The sequence below is a fragment of the Littorina saxatilis genome, linkage group LG5 (assembly GCF_037325665.1).
Source record: "Littorina saxatilis isolate snail1 linkage group LG5, US_GU_Lsax_2.0, whole genome shotgun sequence".
Lineage (NCBI taxonomy): Eukaryota > Metazoa > Mollusca > Gastropoda > Littorinimorpha > Littorinidae > Littorina > Littorina saxatilis.
In genome coordinates, this window is record NC_090249.1 from 55,388,177 (window position 1) to 55,411,289 (window position 23,113).

Here is a 23,113-nt window from a genome sequence, read left to right on the forward strand (position 1 = left end):
CTGTTTATTTATTCAATTCACTTTTAACAACTTTCTAACAAGCCCATCTTCATAATCTCTTCTTCCTTTTTTTTTTTTTTAATCTTTCAAGTCGCCAAATAGGCTACCTCTGCCCCACATTGGGCGCCAAATGTAAAACAGACAATAATCGAGTTTAATTTCGAAAAAAGAATGTTTTGGGGTGAGAACGACAAGAGGCAGACTTTAAAAATGAGTGTAAAACACAATCAAAAGCTTTTAGTAAATTTATTTAAACGCCAAGAGAAAAAGACCAAAACAACAGATCTTGCAACAATGTCAGTTTAGAACCAAGAACATTATGGGGGGAAACCCATACAGGCTGCCCTGATTTAAAACAGCGAGTCCCCTCAAATGCCGAAGGCAAGATTAGGACGCAGTTTTCCCAATATTAAAATGGCTGTTACTGACGCCAAACACCGGTTCGTTTCAGCTAGCTCTGTATGTCCTATTATTTTAATTAAATGGCTGCAAGAAGATGTTTTCTATACTTATGTATAGTACTTTACAGTATCTGCATTGTGGAATTTAGACTGCGTAATAAAACAAGATATTATACTGTTCAAAAAAAGAAACGCATAGCTTGTAATATTTGGTTAATTTAGTTATATGGCTACAAGGATATCCACCAAACTGCAGAAAATGTTTATCTGGTCGTCGACCTTTCGTCCATTGCCACAAGTGAGCTCTGCACGTGACGCATGCGTTATCAGTGGCTACAATGTCACAATTGCTCATTTGGCATGACCATTCGTCATGCTTCAGTGTAATCTCGTGAAACTCGGGGAATATTGAGCTCTCACCATGTCTTCCAAAACCCATAAAAGCGGATTGTTCGCCACAAAGAAATCAGACGACAATTCAGCGACGAAAGATGGCCCGATTGAGCAGAGAAGACCGCCAAATTGCATTGGGTCGTTTAGAAGCAGGCCAAAGTCAAAGTGCAATCGCCAGGCACTTCCACGTGTCCCAGAGCACCATCAGTAGACTGTGGGTCAGGTTTCAAGCCACTGGCTCCGTTGCTGACTTGCCACGAGCGGGAAGACCAAGGGCGACAACTGCTGCTCACGACCGCTTCATACGGCTCCGCCACCTCCGGAATCGTTTCCTGTCGGCCTCATCTTCTGTCCAGGCTCTCCCCGGGCCACACCGATTATCGGACCAGACCGTGCGGAACCGCCTGCATGAAGCTGGTTTGAGAGCTCGCAGACCTCACAGAGGAGCTGTCCTCACCCGCCGCCATCGCCAGAACCGAGTGCAGTGGGGCAACCAGCACCTTCGCTGCACCGTCCGGAATCACTGGAGACACGTGTGGTTCAGCGACGAGTCCTACTTCCTGCTCCAGCGACATGATGGTCGGAGGAGGGTCTACCGGAGAGTAAACGAACGTTACGCGCCCAACTGTGTGGATGAGGCACCCGTTCATGGTGGTGGAGGCGTCATGGTGTGGGGGGCGATCAATACCGCTGGAAGGAGCACCCTGGTGCACGTCCAAGGGCGCATAACTGCCCAGCGATACGTGGAGGAAATTCTGGCCCACACGCCCTTCCTCTTCTGGCTGACCAGGATGCCATATTCCAGCAGGACAACGCTCGCCCGCACACAGCACGACTCACCACCCAGTTCCTCACCGACCACCATGTCCAGGTGCTTCCCTGGCCATCCATGTCGCCAGACATGAACCCGATAGAACACCTCTGGGGTGAATTGGACAGACGTGTGCGCAGGCGAGAAGAAGCGCCGGCAAATCACCGCGATCTATTGCAGGCACTTCAGGAGGAGTGGGACACCATCCCACAGCAAGATATCCGGCATCTGATCCAGTCCATGCCCAGAAGGTGCCGGGCAGTTGTTGCTGCTCAAGGCAGTCACACCCCCTACTGACTTGACAGCCTCGGCACCCAATCGTATTGATTGACTGATTGATTTGAAGATGCAAATGAACTGTGTGTGCATTCAACTGTGTCCATACCAAATTTCAAACAAATAATCTAAATATTGGATTTTCTGTTAATTTTTTCGAAAAATAAAACAAATTTGGCAAGTAGCAACTATGCGTTTCTTTTTTTGAACAGTATAATAGAGAATGTCAAAATAGTCACGCAATAGTTTCGCATAAATTGAGTAAGGGAGACTAGTCGAGATTGAAAAGAAAACAAACAGGGCAGTTACCATCTCTTATCTCCCTTACACTGAATACTGTGCTAGAATACTGGGAATAGGAAATTTAAGCCACACATCAAATCTCTGTTGAAATAAAACATTTCAACAGAAAATTGAGATGTGTTCACGTACTGTACAGAAGGATTAATTTTAATGTATTTTTGAAGTGTTTACAGTTTGTTTGTTTAATATCATAAGGCCAACAAAAAAAATAGTCTGTTTACGGTATCCCGACCGACCCAATTTTTTCGCGCGACCCTAGACTTTTTTTTGGCATTTGGAAAAAAAAAATTAAAAAAAAATTAAAAGTCTGTTTTTGGGCAAAATAACTGAAAAATATGTTGTTGTTTTTTAAAAAAGAAAATTTTTTTTTTTTAAATCCCGACCTACCGACCCTATTTTTTTTTTGCCTATGTTACCGTAAACAGACTTTTTTTTTTTTGCCTAAGCAGTGTTGAAATGTTTGTTATGTAACTGTTTTGTCGGAGTGACATTTTTCTTCGCGTTGCTTAGAACATTGCATAGGATCGACTGTTTTTGTTTCTTTTTTTTTCTTCTTCATATAATAGGGATGCAATTACCAATCCTTCAAAGTAAATTGTAAAAAAGGCATCCAAACAAACATACACTCAGATAATAATAAAAGATGTTTGACAATCCATAAACTTGTTTTATTTCATCACTAAAATAAACACATCAACATCTCTCTCTCTCTCTCTCTCTCTCTATCTCTCTCTCTATCTCTCTCTCTCTATCTCTCTCTCTCTCTCTCTCTCTCTCTCTCTCTCTCTCTCTCTCTCTCTCTTTTGCTCTTTCACCAATTGAAAAAAAACGCTGCCATTATGAAGGAACCTGCTCCTCAAATTCACACGGTAGAATATACTGAAGACTTCCACAGAAGATAGTGGATGTTTTCACCTAACTTACCTGCTAACACAACGCATTTAAAATGAGTTTATATGAATTTGCAGAGATGTCTTTATATCATTTAACAATGATATTACAAAATTCGTTCAAGCCTATGTGCACAATGCACCAACTTTCGTCATCATGAAGCAAAAGACCCATAAATTCAGACATGAACAACATCATACAAAGTTACAGTAAGTATTGTAATTCAAGAAAACCAGTAGCATTTCAAACAATATTTACAGCATGTATATATATTTTTTTTTTAAAGCGACTTATACAAATGACTGTATATTTGACTCAAGCTGAGTCAATACAATGATACAGTTAATATCACACATAGCATACATGTGACACAATAGTTGATGTCTTTTTTTCTGGTGACGACACACACACACACACACACTCACACACACACACACACACACACACACACACACACACACACACATGAAGAAAAGCAAAATCTTGTCTGAAAATTCCAATTCTTTAAATTCATTACCAAGTGACAATGAAACAAAAACAGAATACAGATGGGATGATTTATCAGAAGTAAAATTCATAAAAGCAACTAATCTACCATGGATAAAGGATTTGGAAAAAATATAAACAACAATAGTATAAACGAATCACTGCCTTCTAATGAAATAAATTTGATGGTCAACGAAATGACAGGGATTATAAATCAGCTGCAGATATAAGCCTCAACAGAAATATTAAAATACAAAAGAATAGGAAAAAAGCGAATACAAAATGATTTGATAAAGATTGTCAGAAATACAAAAAAGATATAAAATCAACTCATAACTCATAACTCATAACTCATAACATTTTATTGATCCAACAAAGGAAATTAAATTGGTCATCAGCACATATAGGTCATTAATTAATAATTATAAAAGAAGAAGAGAAGAAAATTTATAAAACCCATGATAACAAAAAAATATCTAAAGTAATATATGTACAACTACAATACCCTTTTTACTTGCACACTTGACACACCGACACACCAACACACATGCATACATACCTACATACATACCTACATACATACATACATACATACATACATACATACATACATACATACATACATACATACATACATTCCATGTTAAAGTGTAGTTAAGAACATCACAGTAATTATATCATTGTTTGGATTAACAGATTTTGTTTGTTTGTTTGTTTATTTGTTGCTTAACGTCCAGCCGACTACGCAGAGCCATATCAGGACGAGGAAGGGGGGGATGAAGGGGGCCACTTGTCAAGCGATTCCTGTTTACAAATGCACTAACCCATTACTTGTGTCCCAGCAGGCTTTAGTAAAACTAAATTAATACCTACTGGAAGATTACCAGTTTCCAGTATGTTAAAATAGGCTTAACCTATCTACTGCTGGACTTACATCAGAACACTAACAGATTAAACTATACATGAATCGCGAGACAAGCGGCAAGAGAAGAGATTTTTGGAAAAAATACAGGTGAATGAGCAAGAAGGCAGAAAAAAGAAAAGAATTCATGAAGAAAAAGAGAGCATGACAGGAAAGAGGAACCAAAAATCTACCTAACAGCAAACTAGAAAGCTCCTGCGGTTTCAAAAACAGGAGGGGCCTTTAATTTCATAACCGCAGTGCCCCACTGCGGGAATAAGTTTTTATGTAAATGATGATAACAACAATCCATAATTAACGCTATTGCACTACCAAAAGAAGAGACCAACCAAACACATAAAACCAATCACAGTAATCATCATCAGTTATCACAGGTATCACAGTAGATTAGCCATCAGGTAGTTAGACTCAATTGGGCAAGTATAGTGTCAACACCATCACAACAGTGCTAATGCTCATTATCACAGCACTAGTTATGATCAAAGGTCAAACAGTCATCAAATCATATTAAATCTATCACTAAGAGGTACATTTAAAAGGCATCACTGATAGTCTGTGGCCAGGACAATGGCTCGGTTGCTGTTAAAATATCTCACAGCTGCAGGAACAAAAGAACGCCGAAAACGCTCCGTTCGACACCTAGGCATGAGAAACCGAGCGTTCCGTGTGATGCGGAGATCCATCAGTGCGTCGTGGAGGGGATGCCCTAGGTCGAACAGAATAGCTCTGGACTTACTGGCAAGCCTTCTTTCAACAAGGACTTCAAGGGTGTCAAGGCTCTGGCCGACAGTAGAACTCGCTTTCTTTATCAGCCTGTTCAGCCTGCCAGTGTCCCTTGCAGTGGCATTCCCTCCCCAACACACTGATGCAAACACCATCACACTGCACACCATACTCTGATAAAACATGTACAGCATCTTGACTTAACGCTTTAAATAGACAACCATTTAATAAGTATTTACAACAAAAATACTTTGCAAAACGCAAAATTTACAATAGTTTGATAAAGTCAAAGAAACGCAAATTTAAAGATGTATTGGTAAATAAATTAAATGATGATTTTAATAAAGATCCAAACACTGCATGGAAAATCTTAAAGGATTTACAAACAATGGGTGAGAGTACTAAAACTTACCATATAAATGCTTCAAAATAAATGTCTCATCTTGAAAAAACTAATTGGGACAGAAACCCAGGGGATGCAAGAACAGAGAGAAAAGATAAATCAGGAACTAAACGATATAAAAAATGTGTCCCTACAATTCTGTATCAATATTGGATAGAACAATTTCAGACAAAGAAATTAAAGATGCATGTTATCATCAAAAGAATACAAAAATCTCCAGGAAAAGATGGAATCACTAATGAAATGATTAAAGCGAGTCTTCCAAATTTGATAGCACTTATAAAAAAAAATTTAATATCGTATTTATGACAGGCGTATATCCAACAAATTGGAAAAATGGTGTAAATATTACATTATACAAAGGCGGTTGTCCAACAGATACAAACAATTATCGTGGAATAACATTAGCTAGTACACTGGGGAAAGTTTTCAGCACTATCATCAATATAGGAGTAAACGCTTTTTTAGGAAGGGAAAATAAATTGATTCCAGAGCAAGCTGGTTTCAGACAAAACAATAGAACAACAGATCAAATATTCATTATTAAGAAACTTGTAGATCAAGCCCTAAAATTAAGAAATGGCAGGTTGTATGGGTGTTTTGTTGACTTTCAAAAAGCATTTGATAATGTATGGCATGATGCATTGCTAGTAAAATTAAATCGAATAGGAATAACAGGAAAATGTTTTCACATTATCAACAATATGTATTCTGATGCCACAGTTTGTGTAAAATCCTCTGATGGATACAGTAGGGAACTAATTGTGAAACAAGAGGCGAAGCCTTCAAGGCTCACGTAAGAAATCGACAAACAGTAACACAAACTCAATCACTCCGTCACACATACACACACACACACACACACACACACACACACACACACACACACACACACACACACACACACACACACACACACAGTAAGCATAGGTGAAACTGTGCAAGAAAGCGAGACCCTGGATCTGCCAAGTAGTCTCGGCCCGCTCACAATAACAATGACCGAGACTTTCAGTAATTCCTTTGCGTGACGTCTAACCCTCTTACGTCATAATGTGACGTCTTCAAATAGTTTCTATCACACACGTCAAACACTTTTGACCGAGACTGACGTAATCCATAGACTCGGAAATGTTAAAGTTTCTATCACACACACACACACGCACGCACGCACGCACAGACAGACAAAGTTTATCATCGCATAGGCTACACTTACGTGAGCCAAAACGGAGTACATCAGGGCACATTAAGCCCAACTTTATTCAACATATTCATAAATGATATTACACAAAACTTGTTGGATAATGATTCCCCCAAAATTGAAACTCATTCTAATGATCGAATTTCATGTCTTTTATATGCTGATGATTTAGTTATATTTTCATCTACAAAGAAAGGCCTACAGCGGAAACTAGATTACTTATATGAATATTGCCAAAAATGGGATTACAGATCAACAGAGACAAAACCAAAGTAATAGTATTTTCAAAAATAGATCCAAAGGTGCCAATATATTTTCATTGTGGAGAAGACATTATTCAAACAGCTGAAGAATATAAATATTTGGGAGTTGTACTACATAAAAACGGCAATCTAAATAGAGCACAAGATCATCTGAGCAAACAAGCAAACAAAGCACTTCATGCTTTACGTCGAACGTTCCGTAAAACTGATATCAACATAAAAGTTATGTTACAATTGTATGATAGTTTAATTTCACCAATATCAACATATGGTGCAGAAATCTGGTTTCCACACCAGATTAATACAAACGAACAATTAAATTTATCCAACATTTTTAAAGAATGCATGACTTGTAAATATCAACATGAAAAAGTTCATTCAGAATTCTGTAAACAAATTCTTGGGGTACATAAGAAAACTATGGTAGTACCAGTACTAGGAGAATTAGGAAGATTCCCAGTTAGCATTACAATAATATGTAATATCATTGCGTACTGGTTACACATATTGGATCTTCCAAAAACATCTCATCTGAACAAAATATATAATCTTATGTACACCAAAGGCAGTGAAACATATCCATGGATATCATTTGTAAAACAATTGTTACAAGTCATTGGATTAGATCATGTGTGAAAAAATCAATCCACTTTTAATGTCAAAAGGTTAAAATATGTTATATGTCAAAAATTGGAACTCCAATATATACAATTCTGGAAAGGTCAAATAAGAAGTTCACCAAAGTTAAATTTTTATCAAAAAATAGTAACAAATTATAAAACGGAACCATATCTGTTATGCATAAAACAAAGAAAATATAAACAATCGTTGTGTAAACTGAGAATAAGTGCCCACGACCTGAAAATTGAAACTGGTAGATACAGCAATACACCTAGGGAAAATAAATTATGTGAAACATGTGGAGTAATAGAAGATGAAATACATTTTCTAGATAACTGCATAGAAAACAACCAATTACGAAAATCTTTCATGAGTGAAATTAATCTACCTATATATTCATATGATGTACCAAGTCAACTTTTGCAAGTAGACAAAGTACAAACTAAATTGGGAGAATTTGTATATAATTGCTTCCAAAAAAACACAAAAAAACCAATGTAATCATTTGGTTAGCTTCCCGTGTCTTATAAACACTACGTTTCATGACAATAAAGTTTATTCGTATTCGTATTCGTATTCGTATTCACACACACACACACACACACACACACACACACACACACACACACACACACACACACACACACACACACACAGACAGAGTTCTGGCACACGAAGACACGAACGTGAACGAAACAGTGACTTCCCCTTTTTTCTCGGTCCAGTAATCAGAGATACGGCCACCATACTACTGTTTATCTAAACAGTTCCAGACACTTGCTGGATAGAGGATGTGCGTGTCAGTTGCGCGTCTGGAGGCCATTAATCAAATCTTCGTCCTGGCAGAAAAATTCCTCCCGATCTTCGCCTTTAAGCGAACCCGCTTCCGTGTATGGTTTATCGTCCGTCGGCGAATTAGTAGCCACCACCCTTGTACTGAGTCTTCCTCTGCGTTGAAATCCTCCAACACCCAGTCAAGTAACACCTGACGACCTCGTCGTCAGAAAAAATATCTTGCAGCGAAAAGGCGGTCACTTCTCCGTTGTTCCAAGAGCCCTCCTGTGCAGTGCAGAGCAGGCACGTTGACAAAAAAATATATCACCACGTGTTGAACACCATCAACTCTTAGACAAGAAACGACCTTCTCTTATTGAAGCCTGTGCCAAATGGGCCGTTACAATGTCCCCAAAGCTGGTCAAAAACATCACGTGACTCCAGCAACCAATCGCTATCGTCAGAAGTATAGCGCAGTTTTAGCTGACTTTGCCAAGACAGCAAAATCCCGCACGTGAAAATCCTGTACACAATATTACACCTCGCACCACAGTCGTGGAGGTAAAACGAATTTCTCGTGCCAAGCTAGTCAGCACAAAAATCATCCAGTTGCGATAAGCACAGGCGCTTTGCATCGCAATTTCGGAAAGGCGCCCTACCAAGAGTTTCTTCCCCAATCAATGTCACCAAACCGTGACAATCTGTCACCATCTAAATGTTACACAAAGCAAGACCTTAAATATCTTGTTGATCAACTACCAGCTCCCTTTGCACTTATGGGAGACTTTAACGCACACTCCTCTCTGTGGGGTAGCAGCTCCCAAAGTACAACAGGAAGAATCCTAGAAGATCTTTTAGACAACAGAAACCCTGGGCCCCTGTGTGTATTAACCGATAAAATGCCAACATATCTTCATTCAGCAACAGGATGCAAATCCATACTAGTCCCAAGATCGTTTCAATATATTTGTTGATCCCTTTTCATAAAATACATTTTTTCTTTTAATAAAACTGTACATATGTCAGACTGATTTCAATAATTCTTGGGAGGTTGTTTTCCTTGATATAGCCTTAAAGAAATGACTGTGAAAACAAATTGTGTACAAAAGTGTCTGTTCAAGGGAGACTATTTGAAACCTTTATAAAAATAAGCCGTTCATTGCATAATAATAATATCCTCCAAACATAACAAAAAATAAGAAATGAACGTCTCTTCACATGTTGTCTACCTAATTATCTTAAACAAACAAGATCTAGACATATGTTGACAAGCTGCGTGCATTCAATCAATCGACTCTTAAATCAAGAAGATTAAGGAGATGACTTGATACTGATTGTTATACATTTTTCAGGGCATCGATGATGTCCATGCTGAATCATTTTTTTATTCTCAAAAATGTACCATTGAATTGATGCAACAACAAAAAAACACTGACAATATTTTTTGACAACTCGTATTAGATGAAACAGGTATGTCATCGATGCTCTGAACTCAATTTAAAGTATAGTTTTCTAAAATCTTGAACCCTTCCTTTGCATCCTTTTTGGGCTGCCGATTGTCGCTTCAAATAATTATGACGAATACGACGAGAGAAAAAACATGATAATGATTTAGTAAGAAGATCATGAATTGATAAAAACAAACAAAGCTTACTTGGCTCTGAGTCTCTTCCAGTTCCAATGATAACTTCAGCGTCAACACTGAGGGGAAGCAAAACCAGCTACATCTGGGAAGACAACTTAAGCCTAATTGTTTTTGACTCACACAAACGCACATACAAACAAACAAACAAACAAATAAACAGACTAACAAACGAACAAACAAAAAGTTATGCAAACAGGTAACCCTACCTTTCGTATTCATTCACTAAAACAAGTGTTAGTTTTGTTTTGTAAAATTGCATTTCAAAGTGTGTTGACCTATCACCTGATTATAACGATTCTAGCACACAGCATCTGCTTTTTTCTAAGTGGCACATCTGAAATTTCAAGAAATAAAGAGTACATATTTTGAACAGGTTTCACATAAGTTCAGATCTTTGAAATGAAATTGTGTAAGGAAACTGGACGAAGACACACTTATCAACATGTTTGCTCTTCAGTAAGATTTTAAACAGGGATGGTATTGCACCAGAAAAGCCACAGTCGCGTGTTGTTGCACTCATGAACAACATGAATTATGGATAATACATAAGTCGAATTATGGGTATTAAAATGCTAATTCCTCAAGCTTTCTACCAAAATCACGAACGTCATAAAACGCGTACAATTTGATGAAAGTGGTACGAACGGACACATTTTGTCGTCAAAATCAGTACGAACGGACACAAACGTTTTTTTTGCAAATTCAATTCATCTTATGGTTTACATAGGTCCAATATCACACGCATTCGTACTTGGGTTGTGCTATCTGACGACCATTGGAACACACATAACTTGTAGCGGGGGCCTGTTTCACTCTGATCTAACTAATGTGTATGAACGGAAACGCTGTTCGTGCGAACGGAAACATGCACTTTTGTACGAACGGAAACATGATGTATGAACGGAATCTGCATGTTTTCAAAAGACAAGTGATTGTACAAAAGCCATGGGTTTCTATAAACTTCTGTTCAAGCGAAATGTCGTAACAGGCAATGGTTGTGGTGATCATGTGCAAAACAGGGATCAGATTCGATAATAGAGCGAGAAAAACAAGAAAATGTTAAAACAAATCAGGCAATTCTGCCACGTTCGTCCCGCGTGTGTGATCATGAGGATTACTAGCACCTTGGTACTTATCGTGCACATAGCCCAACCAATTAGCTACCTTATTCTTGCAATATCACAAAAAAGCGCTGCCCACACGACTTACCGCCACGTTTTTCCCCAAGCAAGTGTCAAAAATGAGGCTGTATGAACGAAAACATCCTGCGGATGAACGGACACATCTGGTGTATGAACGGAATCAGTTGACACACCCTGACTATGTAAATGTACCCTCTCCCATCACAGGAGTTGGGTTTCACAGCAGATCAATCACATTACAAATATCACATGCACAGATTAGGATTTGTAAACTGCAAAACGCCCTCACTCGAGCAATAATGTACACTCCTCACAGACGCAATCACACACACACACACACACACACACACACACACACACACACACACACACACACACACACACAAACACACACATTTTTTTTCCTGCTGACCAGCCTCTACGTTATGCGAGAAGAATTTAAAATGGTGATTGCGGAAGGAAGGAATGACTTTTTAAACTGGTTGTTGCGTGCCAAAGGGACCTTAAAGGGTTTACCTGAAGGGAGAATTTCAAAACAAGGGTTGAGAGGATGGATCGGATCACGGACAATGTTGATAGCTTTCCGCTTAATGGCAGCTTGGTAGAGACTGGTCAGCTGTCGTTGGGGTTGCCCTACAAGTTTGCTGGCCGTCGCAACAATGCGGTGCAGTTTAGCCTTGGATTTTACATTTATGGTACCATACCATGTCACAATGTTAAAAGTAAGAATGCTTTCAATCAAACTGCGGTACACAAATTTCATAACACTTTGATTGACATTAAAATATTTAAGCTTCCTGAGAAGAAAAAGTCGCTGCAGAGCTTTCTTATAAACAGCATGAACATGATCCCTAAAAGTCAATTGTCAATTGAAACCCCAGATATTTGAATGTGTCCACAAGTTCAACTTCCTTATCGTTTATTCTTACATTTTTTGGGACAACAAACAAGACTCTTTCCTCCAAAAATCATTTCTTTTGTTTTGCCAACATTCAACTGCAAGAAACTGGACTTGAACCATTCATTCAGAAAATACTTTGACAGTGTTTCTTCGTTCTTCAGACGCCCAACGAGGGCCATATCGTCTGCATATTTAATAAGGGCTAGAACTGGATCATTTAGAAACATGTTGTTTGTGTAAATAAAAACAAGTACAGGAGAGAGAACACAACCTTGAGGGGCCCCTGTGATTAAAACAATGTCGTCAGATAGCACAAAGTGACCGAACAATCGAGTACTGAGGCTGACCCGTTGTGGTCGATCGCACAGGAACTCCCTGATCCAGAAAATCAAATTACTAATTGGTTTAAACATAAGTTTATTTTAACAAGGGTTACAATCATGACATGTATACAAAGTTCACAGAAACAGCAACAAGCTGTGTGTGTGTGTGTGTGTGTGTGTGTGTGTGTGTGTGTGTGTGTGTGCTCCATCTGTCAGTTTTTATAACAGTCAGCCAGTATATGTATTTGACTTTCTGCGTCTATTTGCATGTATTTGTGAACGCATATATGTAGATGTATGCACACACACACACACAAACACACACACACACACACACACGCACACACACACACACACACACTCTCTCTCTCTATCTCTCTCTCTCTCTCTCTCTCTCTCTCTCTCTCTCTCTCTCTCTCTCTCGCACACGCTGGAGCAACATAAATAGAACACTGTATCTATGAGGCAGGAAAGCTTTCAGCATTTGAGACAACCCTTTCAACAACAATTGTTCGATGCGGGCAAACCCGGACACAGTCCTACCTGGATGACACAATTGTAAAGCCGAGCGGTCTTAGCTTCACATTAACTCTAACTGTCTGTGTCTGTGTCTTAGATGTTATACGTGTTTGAAGGTCATTTGTCAGGATGGCAATCACACGACAGGACAAACAGACACACAGAATATAAACTCAAGAAGAGGCAGGTAAAGTTCAAAATTGTATTGAATCAAAACAAATCATAAAAACAACTCAATACAAGGCGTTGGTTCTTTTCAGAAAATATATCTGTACATTGGTTCACTCTATTCCTGTAATTTTCCTACTCCTTACAGAAATATTCTAAGTCCAAAAATGGCTGAAAATTTGGGCATGACCCGTAGGTACCTTTAGCAAAATACGCTACTGAAAGCAATATCCTATGTCCTAAAATGGCTGAAAATTTGGGCAGAGGTTCGGGGCCTGGATAAAAATAAAGTAAAAGAGTAAAGCGACGCCACTTTACTCGCCGTGTGGTAACCTGGGACTGCGGAACGTTTTTTGTTAACCCTGTCAGTTCAGTCCACAGGGCGGAGTCCGGTATACCGTTTAGACACAAAGTCAGGTTGGTTGCTCAGACCCCGGAGGACAGTTTAGAGATGACAACAAATACTTCTCAGTACTCAGGTTGGGACTCATCCACAACCATTCCCAAAGAAGCAATGCTGTAACCCTAAGTGGTGGGAAGTCCAGTATACCGTTTAGACACAAAGTCAGGTTGGTTGCTCAGACTCCCGCCGAACCTTGAAAACTAACAGCTTATATACCTTCTATGACTGTCCCTGACGTCACAACCAAGGAACCAATGAAAACGTCGCTCTGGGATCACATACCAAAATGGGGAGGGAGGGGGGAGAGTTTCGAGGCTGCTATCAGCCTCCATAGAAGCTACAGTTAAAAAACCCTCAAACATACACAAAAACTCCTGTACTAAGAAACCTACATCAAAAACGCTATAAAGATATACATCAATAAAATGGAGATTCTACGACGCATCATTTGATACCAAGTCAAGTCAAGTCAAGTTTTATTCCGATAAAAACCCCGTGAGGGTACATGGAAAATTAAAAAACACAATAAAAACACATTTCATTCAACACCAAATAAAAGGAACTAAAACAAAAAGAAATCAGACTATGTAGAGAAAAGGGAGTTGAGGGGTGAGGGAGAGCAAAAACAATACAAGAAACAATTCAACAATAATAATAATAATAATAATAATAATAATAATAATAATGATAATAGTAATAATAATAATAATAATAAAACACTACAAGTGCAAAGTGATTACATACATTTCTTTACTATGGGAAATGGGGGGAAGGGGGAGGGGGGGGGGGTGATGGGTGAGTTAACATAAGGACAAAAATACTATTACAAACAACACAAAACAGATACCAAACACTCATTGGTTATCAACACTGTGAACAAAGTGCAAAACCTCTGACTATTACACCTCGCAAAATAGTCCTGTCACACCAAAAATGTATGCAGTTACAAGTTAACCACAATCAAACACAGTGTATAATGAACAGGCTTCTCATATGTAGATAATAAACATAAAATCTACATTCTACTAAACAGACTACATATTTATATTGAATACATGGATAAAAGAAAGAATAATGTACATGTAAAAGCTACATAAAAGACGAAAGAGAGAGAGAGAGAGAGAGAAAGAAAAAGAGAGAGAGTGTGTGTGTATGTGTGTGTGTGTGTGTGTGTTTGTCTGTGTGTACCAAGTATTATTCAACATAGAAGTAAAGAATCAGATCAAGCTGGAAAGGAGGGTTGGGGGGAGGGGGGGAGAGGTTGAGAGTTGGATGTCGAAACAATGCTCGGTTTCGCTGGCGGCACGTGCAAAAACACAGCCGTAGCGAGTTAGTGACCTAGGGTTCATATCCCGTCAGTCAAGCCGGCGCCATGTGTCAAAACCAATTAAACAATGAAAAAGTACTGTATCATACCTATCTCCAACATTTACTAAGGGAAAGAACAAATATGATTTTAGAGTGTGAATCTTAATTCCAAACAGTTTCAATACTAACTTAGATAATATATTCTGCTCTCTACGCTTTCTCTTCTTCTTCACTCTATAAACTTTAAGAAGAAAATTGCATATGGAGAAAAGACCCAAAAATATTCATGTAGTCGCTATTCTCCACACAAACATTACGCCATGAAACGGACGAGTTAAACATCTATTTTGCAAAACGATCCAGGGGCCACATTTTATCATCTGGTACAGGAAATTATGAAGACCTAATTAATACCAATGTGCCTATAGCCTACACACGTAAACTCCTGTTAGTATACTTTATGGGAACATATTTTCTTCTTCTTCATTTTTAAAAATGTTTGTAGCTGGCGAGATATTTTCGACAAACCTGGTCTCAGGCGTAAGGCAAACGGGCAATAATTGTAGATATACCATGCTCGTGGTCTGCCAAACGCTGGTGCTCTCACACTTTCTTGAAACAAAAATTGCTGCATCAATCAGCCGAATATTTGTGTAAATATTAGTTTATTTTCTCTTCTTTGCCAGACACTCGTAACAAAAACGTTAGTGTACGTTGTTTCATTGGCGAAAAATAAGTCCGAAGTGTGCAGCAACCCTCCCCCCCCCCCCCCCCCCCCCCCCCCCCCCCCCCCCCCCCCGTCCCTCGTCTCATTGTCCGCCGGGTAGATTCACTTGAAATTGAAGCAGCTAGTCTTGATACGACGTCCTCCCTCAAGATCGTAAAATGCCCAATTAAGTGCTTGAGTTTTCAATGGCCGCTCTCAATCTCACTAAGCTCGTCTGATTAAACAGCTTGCTAAAGGCGGCGTCCATCTATTGTGAAACGTGTTTTGTTTTCTTTGCCCACCACTGCTCGCGACTCATTGTTTCGCTATACTGACTCGAAAGTTGACCCTAAGAGAATGTGTATTCCTTGAACTGAACTGACTTAGAGCAGACAATGTGACATGCAAAAGACCCGCCATCTTTCGCCGGTCCGTTTCCAATCGTTGTCTCGACTATCAAGTAATCTGTGCATGTATGCTTACATGGAGTACAATAATGATAACGTCTCATGTGGAACAGGTGAAAACAACTTACATTCGAGTTGATTACGATGGATATTTTAGTCCTGAAAGTGTTCATCCAAGTTGAAAACCAAACTGGGGATACACACAGTCGACAGTCCCAGCACTAGAGAACACTGCCGGTCACCGGTTAGTCACGGTTTTTGACTCACATGCGAAGCAAAAGTGAGTCTATGTACTCACCCGAGTCGTCCGTCCGTCCGTCCGTCCGGACGTCCGTCCGGAAAACTTTAAGTGTGAGTTTAGAGGGAGCGGTCAGCGACCATAAACTCTATTTAAACGAGACAGATATGCAGCAAAAGGAGGGGGGGAGGTGTCAGTGGAGGTAATGCAGGAGGAAGTGATAGCAGAGTCCCGTGGGAACGAATGCGGGGAATGAAAGAGGGTTGGAGGGCAGGGGGGAGGTGATGAGTGAAGGAGAGCAGTCTGGAATGAAACAATGGTAACAGATAAGGGAGTCCGAGAGAGAGCGAGGACCGAAGTCATTAGTAGCAGCGCAGCGGCCAGCAAGCAAGTTCAGCGATTTTCAGTTCTGCAAAATATAAAGTTCAATTTTACTTCTTGGGCAAAAAATCTGCCCCAACCTGTACTTGAGGTTCTGGAAAAAGAGGAGTTCACAAGCCTCAGTGCCTTAAAAATATGCAGGAAAAAAGGACCTGGAAAGCCTTAAGTTAAAACGAGGCCACATATATAGTGGAATTAAAAGCGGCAGTGGCAGACCTGCAACAGAAGTACGGGGGAGGGCCATTGCGTGCTGCCGACCAAGTGGCACCGCTCCAGGGTCTTCTTGGCAACATGGCCATACAGTCTGCTTCACCAGGTGAGACTTATTTACGAATTGTTGACTTCGTACCGGCTTCTATGGCGGTGGAGGAAGAGGTGACACTCGGGGGAGGTGTCACGCTCAAGCTGGCCAACAAACCAAAGTTGGAGAAAGTATCCCCCTGCCACTGGATCGTGGCAAATGCTAAAATAATGGCAAAACTCATGAACACCGTGGACTTCGACCACGAAGCTTACCTCTGTTATACAGAGATGGTGGGCGAGCTCGGCGCAAGATTCTCCTGGCAGTCGGTGCTCCTTTACGATGACGAGTACAGGAAGCGCCAGTCTACCAGCGGGTTTGCTTGGGGAACCCCCAACCCCCACCTGTCCACAGTGATTCTCTGTGAGCGTGCCCAACAAGTTCCTGGCAACAAAAGCGGCAAGGCCACGACGGGAAGCGGCGGTATTCGACGACCTGTGGGACCCAGTGGGAAGGAGGTGTGCCTGCAGTACACAAACAAAGGCACATGCCTCTACGGGTCCCGCTGCAGGTTCGAACACGTGTGTGACACGTGTGGAAAGGAGCACCCCGGCAAAGACCACCAGGCGACAGCAAACACCAGTGCCTAGGATACAGCGCAGCGAACTGACAACACAACGGTAGGCCCCACCTATTCCAGCCCGTTCCCTCAATTAGATCCTCATGACTGTGCGTTTTTGGGAAATCATGCATCTATTAGTGCAAAATCTCAAATGTGGCACTCAGTGCTAGAGGGCGATTGTGACAGAGAATTTTTGTTAGACGGTATACAGCACGGTTTTCGGGTAACAGAAAAACATAAAACATGTGTGTTAGCAGCAGAACAAAGCAATCATAAATCAGCGTACGATCATCGCGACGTGGTAGAACAAGAACTGTTAGATCAAATAGCAAAAGGAAATTATATAGTGGCAAGTAAGAAGCCAACGGTCGTAAGCGCACTAGCCGCGATCCCCGTTGGATATTTCTTGGACACTATTCAGACTATCAGTACCAAATTTGGCAAGATGGTGTATGATGACAAGGCCCCAAAAAACATACATAGCATCTTGACCTTGCTTCAAGGTCAAGGTCGCAGGGGCCATAAATGTTGCCTAAAAAACAGCTATTTTTCACATTTTCCCCATTTTCTCTGAAGTTTTTGAGATTCAATACCTCACCTATATATGATATATAGGGCAAAGTAAGCCCCATCTTTTGATACCAGTTTGGTTTACCTTGCTTCAAGGTCAAGGTCACAGGAGCTCTTCAAAGTTGGATTGTATACATATTTTGAAGTGACCTTGACCCTGAACTATGGAAGATAACTGTTTCAAACTTAAAAATTATGTGGGGCACATGTTATGCTTTCATCATGAGACACATTTGGTCACATATGATCAAGGTCAAGGTCACTTTGACCCTTATGAAATGTGACCAAAAAAAGGTAGTGAACCACTAAAGGTGACCATACCTCATGGTAGAAAGAGCCAATAAGCACCATTGTACTTCCTATGTCTTGAATTAACAGCTTTGTGTTGCATGACCTTGGATGACCTTGACCTTGGGTCAAGGTCACATGTATTTTGGTAGGGAAAATGTGTAAAGCAGTTCTTAGTGTATGATGCCATTGCTAGGTTTAGTTATTTGACCTTGACCCTGAAGGTCAAGGTCATGTAAAGGTCAAGGTCAAGCATGTGAGTCGTATGGGCTTTGCCCTTCTTGTTTTTTCTTCGGGGGAAGTTTTGCACTCGCAAATCCATTTAACTCCACAAATTCCTTGAAAGAATATGCATTAATTTATACTCTTTTCGTCTTACACAATTATTGAGCCTCTATATTTGACCAAACATTACTTGAATAGAATATAACGAAACTATATGCAGATGACAAAATAAAAATAATTGATAAAGTTTCGACGTTTTTTTACGTGATTGCAACGTGTCTACAACGTTGGGCGGACTTTTTTTTCTTAATCTATTTTTTTTTGCAAATGCGACCGGCAGTCCATGAATATTGATTCAGATTTTTTTTGTTTTTGTTAAGTGAACAGTGATATTACAATCATCGCAGGAGGCATTATGATTTTCATAATTTCACGTAAAATGTACGTCGTATACCAACGTTGTTAACGCATACAAAAATCGCAATAACGCAACGTTGCTTTTACGTTGCGTTCTTGGTTGGATCCACGCAAACTTCACGTACATTTCGCAACGTTGTTAAGACACCAAAATGCAACGTGCTATTTAGGTAAAATTCACGTTATGTACCGACGTTGTTGTGAAACCAAAAAATCACAATAACGCAACGTTGCTTTTACGTTGTGTCTTTGGGTGGATTCACGTTAATTTTACATAAATTTTGCAATGTTGTTAAAGACACCAAAAATTCAGATTTTCGCAACGTCGTATTCACGTTGTGTGTTTGCTCGGAACATCCATTATAATACAACATCCATCTTTATCACAGACAACATTGTGCACTTTATGTTCAAAGTTATTATTAAACACAGCTGCAACATAGTTTTTATTAGAGGCACATCCAGACAATCAAACTGAGTATCCCCAGCATGCTCTTGCATATCTATTGGTCATCTTGATATGTCAAATGTGTTTCCTGTAGAAAATAAATATAGCTTTTTTTTACCTTAAAACCAAAAACATCTTTCCTTTTTTACTTTCATTTATATCGTTACAATTAAATGTACATATTTGAAAACCGTTCTGTTTACACATTGTGAATAATAAAAATTTTAAAAATCCATATAAACTGGATAACATGATTTGTGGCACAAAGCCTGTTTGGCATTCAGTCCAATGAACACAAAAATAAACCACACATTCATAACAACGGCAGAATGGGAGAACAAGGGAAATAACTTCGCCACATAAATGTGCACTCATTTGAACTAAGGTTGAATTCGGAAATACCGCAAAGTTTCTTCAGTGTAACGCCCAGAAGTAGGCCTGCACTATTCCGCCTGTCTTTTTACTCAACTCAACTCAACTCAAATTTTATTGGCTTCAATTTTCATGGAAGAATTTGTCTTGCGCTTGGGAGAAAGTAAGAGTATAACATATAAAAACAGCATTTGGTGGGGTCGTTGAGTTCAGATAGGGATCTGATACAGACAACTTTTCCTTTTTCTTTCTTCATCATCACTTTCCCATTCTGTGTCCATGCTTTTTCTCAAAAAGTATCTTCTTTGCCTTTATGGAAGAGGTACTGCGTTGTCTGCGTGAGACAAAGCATACAATGGTACCTCGCGGAGTGGGCCTGTCTCGCTGAAGCCTACCAAAGCGATGCACTGCCTCCATGTCATCGGGGGACCTTGACGTTCAGCTTGTTGTTGAACAGAACCAGCACCTTTTCATCGCACTCAGATTGTTTTAAAGTTTATTTTCATTTTTGTAATTATTTTTTACTTTGTTCCTCGTAAACATGATTATTCAATGCATGTTGTTCTCTCGGGTGCCATGTGATTGGTTTCGCATAACTCTCGCTTACTCTATTGCACATGCGTTTAGAACGCTTACTTCCCTTTGTTTATCAGATAATGTTTTTCAACAGTGTTTGTCCCACCAAAGGTCATTTTGTTTGTTAGATTTGTGATATTTTCAATACTCACTCAGGCCACAGAGCAGACACCTAATTCCAACAGTGAGCAGCCGACAACCAGCAGTGGGCCTTCTGAAGGTAATATCCTTGAGAATAGATGTGATGTGTGCGCGATAGGTTGTGTGTGTGTGTGTGTGTATGTGTGTGTGTGTGTGTATGTGTGTGTATGTGTGTGTGTGTGTGTGTGTGTGTGTGTATGTGTGTGTGTGTGTGTGTGAGAGAAAGATAGAAACTAAAAAGTGCCGGATAGTATAAGAGTTACGGATGGTGACAGAACTTTCTTTTTTGGCTTGCAGAAGATGGATTAGACGCGGGGGCAATAGTAAGAGCAGTACTCGGCGTGGTAGCTGCTGTAGATGTCATCATTGCCATATTAGTGATGTAAGTACACTAGTTGACTGTTGATCACGAAAACGCAAGTATTCCGGAGTGGTAACCCTGTTGCTGTTATAACTAAGCGTATCCACTTTTGAAGTTACGTCAAAGCTACCAAAAGACGGAATTCTTCGAAAATAGTGCACACACACACATGCGCGCGCGCGCACACACACGTACCCACGCGCACGTACACACGTACCCACGCGCACGCACACTAACACACACACACTAACACACACACACTAACACACACACACACACACACACACACACACACACCACTTCGCAGTGAACGCTTGAATCTAGATTTGCGTTAAGACACCTGACTCAGTGACATTTTGTTTGCATTTGAAGGAAACCTCTCTGATGTAGAGTAGTAACCACTTTCTGTGAACATGAAATTGTTGTTTTAATTGTTCTGTAACTGTGAGACACTATATTCTGCCAAAACGCAGCATCTCCGACTATTTCATGCTGCCACTCAGTTTTTAGTTGCCCAATACAATCATGATTATTAGTTTTAATCTGAATCAAAATGAGGTACAGTGGTATCTTAAAAAAACAGCAACACACAGATGAAAGTCGCTTGCTCATTCTAATGCATGTTTATTGTCTCAGGTGCCAGGAGATTGGTTCCGTATTAGTGCACATGCTCTTTTTCGCACATGTACGTTGGCTGTTCCATAATTATTTAGAATTTCAGAAACGGAAACAAATACCAACAATCTTACAAGGCCATTTTCTAGACCAATCCTTCCCCAGACATCTTCTCAAACAACTTCATTATGGCCTGGGACCATGTGACATCAGCTATACCTAATATGGCCCGCGTGAAGGCTCGGACCGAGTCTTCAGGGCTCTCAAACCGTGTTTCCGCGGCTGTTTCGGGAAATTCGAAAATATGCTGAACTAGCATGGGGAGATGTAAAAAAAATAGGGTGGATGCGACAACAGCAGTGCTCCCTTTGGTGCCAAGAAATCTTTTGTCGCAAAGGCAGGGGTTGGGTCACCTGGAAACACCCGCACAGACGACAGTTGTTTGGTTTCAGGGTAGAACAGATAAACAAAGGTTTTGTCACCTCTGACGATATTTCGTACTGATTAGGACTAAAAATGCTGATGGTTTCAAGTATTGTCAGGCACCACTCTGCCCTACCCATCTACTTCCCGTCACTGGGTTCATGTGGTACCAAACCGGCATATCGCTTTGGGGTCATTACATGTTTGTGTGAGATCCTTCCAAAAGCAGAGCTTTTAATGCCAAGGGCATATTGCATCTCCTTAATTATAAATCAGGGGTCTTTTCTTATTATCTGTTAAACAGCGCTAACGTTTTCGGGGATAACGGATGAAATTAGTAGACCAGGGTGTGTATCATTTTCAAGGCTTCATCTACCTGGTTTGAAATTGATGTACCAGTTTTACAACACGGCTCCACAAAAAGCGTTCATCTCAAAACATTTCACCAAACGTTAATGCAAATCGGCCTCTTTTAACACTTATTGTGTAGCTATTGTTTATCATGGCTCGAAAATCGCGAGTTTTGACCTTTGTGGAGCAATCTCATACATTGCGCGGTCAGTAACTTCCCGGGTCGATAATATGGTAACGAAATAACTCTAGAACTTCATTTTTGTGTGTCAAGCCTTACGATAGTCCACTATTTGACGGCATGATTTTGTATTTAACACCATAATTATTACCAGGAGCCTGGATTCTGAATAATAATGGAACAGCCCTCGTGTGCATTTAGAGCGCCTATATTCCTTTGTTTCTCATATCGTAAGTTATACGACATGAAAAGCTGAAACCTGCAACTGACTGGCCGAAAATAATCCAACAGTTAAATACAAATGCCACAGAGAGGGATGTACTTATTGCTGTATGAATATTTTCCAGTGCCTCAAGTAGAATAATTATATATTTGCAAGTTCGGTTTGCTCTGTCGTAAGTGTGATGCGCGCGCGTGTGTGTGTGTGTGTGTGTGTGTGTGTGCGTGTGTGCGTGTGTGCGTGCGTGTGTGTGTATGTGTGTGTGTGTGTCCGTGCGTGCGTCTGTGCGTGCGTGCGTGTATCTGTCTGTCTGTCTGTCTGTCTGTGTATCCATATGTGTCTCTTTCTTGTTTATGCCGCTGCTCCTGGTTGTTGTTGCTGTTGTTGTTGTTTGTTGTTTGTTGTGATTTGATTTGATGTTTGAGGTATTAGAATGATAAAAACACTGGTGGCTGT

At 40.1% G+C, this 23,113-nt stretch overlaps 1 protein-coding gene across 1 annotated transcript in view; it reads left to right on the top strand.

Annotated features, from left to right (window-relative positions):
• The window catches only part of LOC138967808 (uncharacterized), a 51,056-nt gene that overhangs the window by 24,484 nt on the left and 3,459 nt on the right, over nt 1-23,113 (top strand). The window contains exons 3-4 of the mRNA XM_070340466.1: nt 20,522-20,585; nt 20,804-20,888. Of these exons, the coding sequence (XP_070196567.1) occupies nt 20,522-20,585; nt 20,804-20,888 (149 nt within the window). The remainder of the gene's footprint in view (nt 1-20,521; nt 20,586-20,803; nt 20,889-23,113) is intronic.